Source organism: Egretta garzetta, unplaced genomic scaffold, assembly GCF_000687185.1.
Source record: "Egretta garzetta isolate BGI_Z169 unplaced genomic scaffold, ASM68718v1 C8989902, whole genome shotgun sequence".
NCBI lineage: Eukaryota > Metazoa > Chordata > Aves > Pelecaniformes > Ardeidae > Egretta > Egretta garzetta.
In genome coordinates this window covers 1-3,196 of record NW_009269911.1, presented here as the reverse complement: position 1 = coordinate 3,196, position 3,196 = coordinate 1, and the positions used below count along the sequence as shown (strand labels likewise).

Sequence of the window (3,196 nt, the reverse complement as noted above, 5' to 3'; positions counted from 1 at the left end):
GTGCAGTGCGTGGCCTTGCCGTGGCGGGAGGAGCTGTGCCTCCGGTTCATGAAGGAGGTGGAGACCCTCAGCAGCGAGAGGAGGGTGGCATAGCCTCCACCATCCCGCGCGAGGAGGGCAGCACAGCCTCCACCGTCAGCCTCCGCCGTCCCGCGCCTGTAGGGCCAGAGGCGAGACCCTTCTCCTTTGCAATGGGCAGTGCAGAGATTACAGCGAGGAGGGAAGGAGGAAGGAAAAGCCACTTCCTGACCCTGCTTCTTGCCAATAAGCACGGATCCTGTAAGGAGCCAAGATGCCACACAGAGGGCAGGACTGGCTTAAGCTGGGCTCGAATGATGATAAACCAATGAACTGCACCTTCCTGGAAGGATGGACACAGGTGGGGGTTCACCCTCGTTTTCATCTATGCTGCCTCTTGCAGAAGCAGGGTGATGCTGAGAGAGGGATTACAAAAGCTCAGCAGTATTTTCTTGCTGGCACTGGAGTAACTGAATAAGGATGTAACCATGGGCTGCCCTGTAAGGAATACAACCATGTACACCCTCCTCACCACGGCATTTCGGTCACAAAAATAAAAATGTAGCTGTTAAGCAACTCTTACCGTAAGCTCCAGTTTAATAAGACAAGACTTCTCTGATGGCTATGATTGTAGGAATGCACGGTTATTACTCAAAATGATACAAACGCCTTTGCAGTGGACGTTAAATGGCATCCAGCATGGGAGCGTCTCACCTTCCCTCTCAACCACAGCTTTCCTGTGTGTGAGGGATGGGAACAGTCCCACGCTCTTTCCACCACCAGATCTCGAGAATCCCAAGCACACTCCCAACCTCACAGCAGGGGCGTTCTTAGGAACCTCTTATTTCAGGACCTCAGGCTGCTCTTTCTGAAGGTAGGGGGATAAGCAGAGACAGATGCAACTCCATTATGCAGATGGTGAGATCTAGGGCAGAAAGGCTGAGATCCCCCGATGGTGTTTGTTAACCCAAACCTGCTCACATAGGGTCAGAGCAGTCAGACGGGAGGGGGAGAGCAGCATCCACCCAGGACCATTTACTCCGTCCCAAGAGAGACAGATAAATCACTCCCTCTAATAAGACGTCTCTCTCTTTGCTAGATTAAACACCTCTGTCTCAAACAGATAAATATTCAGGAGACTCCACAGCAGGTCTTTCTCATTTATTCTCTATGTGTCCAGTAAAAAAGCAGACATTTAAAAAGAAAAAATAAATATAAAGCAGTTTTGCTTTTCCTGAAAATTTGGGGGATTTCTTGACAGCCAGCAGACATAGTCTCTCACCCCTTCCTTCTACATCCGACGCAATTTGCAGAAATACATAGGTCCAAAGTTGGCTGTGAGGTGAGGCAGAACAAGCTCCCCCAGCCGGCAATCCGAGAAGAAGGAAAACGTGTCCTGGAAGAGCATCCGAAAGCAGCTCAAGTCCTCAACGTGGATATTGATGTTAAACTGGGTTTCTGCAATTTCTACTGCTCTCTCGATCACGCACTCGTTCTGCAGTGGGGAGAGGGAGCACGTAGAGTACACCACCTCTCCTCCTGTCTTGGTAGCGAGGATCCCAGCCCTGCAAGCAAGATGAACACACACATGCCGTCATGGGAAGTCTTCCCACCCACCAAAACTGGGAAGCCAGCACGTAGCTTGTAGGAGGTGAGAAACAAATCTTGAACTCCAGAAGCTCAGCTGTCTCACTGGATCACTCCAACATGAGGACTGTTTTAGACCAGGGCAACACGGGTCAAACAGATGCTTAGGTTGGTAAAGTACTCAACATGGGAGAGATGCTGTTGGAGAGCAGCTGGAAGGAGTAATCCTGCACTCATCTCCAAGGGGATGGGCTAAGAGTATGTGCAGGGGAAGAGGCTCTTGCAGTTCAAGCGCTGCTGTAGGAGACTAATCTGTTTCCTTACTGCCCCAGTTGGTGGTCAGCCCATCCAGCCTTCCCAGAGAAATGGGGTGACGAAGCACCTCCATGTCCTCCCATGTGCTGGGAGATGTGGACGCTCGGGAATCCTCCAGGACCCGGGAGATCATCACACAAAAGGACAACACTATGCCCATCCTGTTCCTTAGACCTTCCTCCCTACCTCCTGTGGCTACTGCTGGGGACGAGGACATTTGATCTGACTGAGAGCATTGGCACTTTCTTACACTTAATACAATTTGATAAGTTCAACTATTGCCATTGCAGAGAACTACACGTGGTTTCCATGTTTCCCAGTCAGGGACACACAAAGTAAGAAGAGGTCTCAGTGCTGGCCACAGAGAGCCACCACCGTAGCACAGAGAGCACCAAAACACAGCAGAGAGCTCACTCACATCAGCAGCTGCAGCTGCAGCATGGGCAACATCTGGCGCTCCTTGGTTCGTCTCCTGTGGAAGATGTTGTTCTCCTCCTCCATGGCAGAGTGCCTGTCCGTCGTGCAGGGCACATCCACCAGGACCTGCAGTGGCAGAGATCCTGCACCAGTCCTGGGCCCAGGCCAGGCTCAGCGAGTCCCAGTGCAACTTGCCCTTGCCTAGCTGACACTGCCCGAGCACAGGCACGCACCCGCACTCAGCTGTAACTCGTCTGGCTGCGTTTGCATTTCGGGAATGCGCAAACAGACACGGGAACGGTGGGCAACATCGTGCTCTAACATGTGTCCTCATTTCATGTTTCTACTCTGCGTGTCTTCCCGGCAGGCATTACCGCAGCACCTACAGCTGCAACCACATGTGGCCGGAGCTCCCGGAGTAACAAACCCAGCTCCCATGGCTGGACATGGCTAAGAAACAAGAATTGCCTAAACTTCACATTTAACCCCTTCCAGGTGATGGGTTAGAAGAGGATTTTTAAGGGGTATTACACAGGTAGATAAAGGTACAACTCTGGATCCCCATATGCACCAGATCCTGAGGGAAGGCTATAGCAGGAGGAAATATTACTCTGCATGTGGCTTAGTCTTCTCTCTTTCTCTGCATTTAAGATTATGGAAAACTCTACGATTACACTGCAGGATAAGCTGCTGTCTTCCTCTGAAACAGGAGGAAAGTGAACTAGGTGGGTTTGTCTATCTTCACCGGTTCCCAATCACCCACCTTCTGGAAAGTGCCACCTTCCAGCTGCCCCCAGTCCCTTCCGTCGCAGGACGTGATGCTCACGGTTTCCCTGATTTCTTTGGGAACGTAGCTATG

At 51.4% G+C, this 3,196-nt stretch overlaps 1 protein-coding gene across 1 annotated transcript; it reads right to left on the bottom strand.

Annotated features, from left to right (window-relative positions):
* Positions 1-1,171: 1,171 nt before the first annotated feature.
* On the bottom strand, positions 1,172-3,193 carry LOC104133973 (5-methylcytosine rRNA methyltransferase NSUN4-like; the record flags this gene model as incomplete). Its single annotated transcript, XM_009647450.2, has 3 exons — positions 1,172-1,583; positions 2,339-2,463; positions 3,101-3,193. Coding segments are annotated over 3 exons (492 nt in total), but the record flags the coding sequence as incomplete, so codon positions are not given.
* Positions 3,194-3,196: the final 3 nt, after the last annotated feature.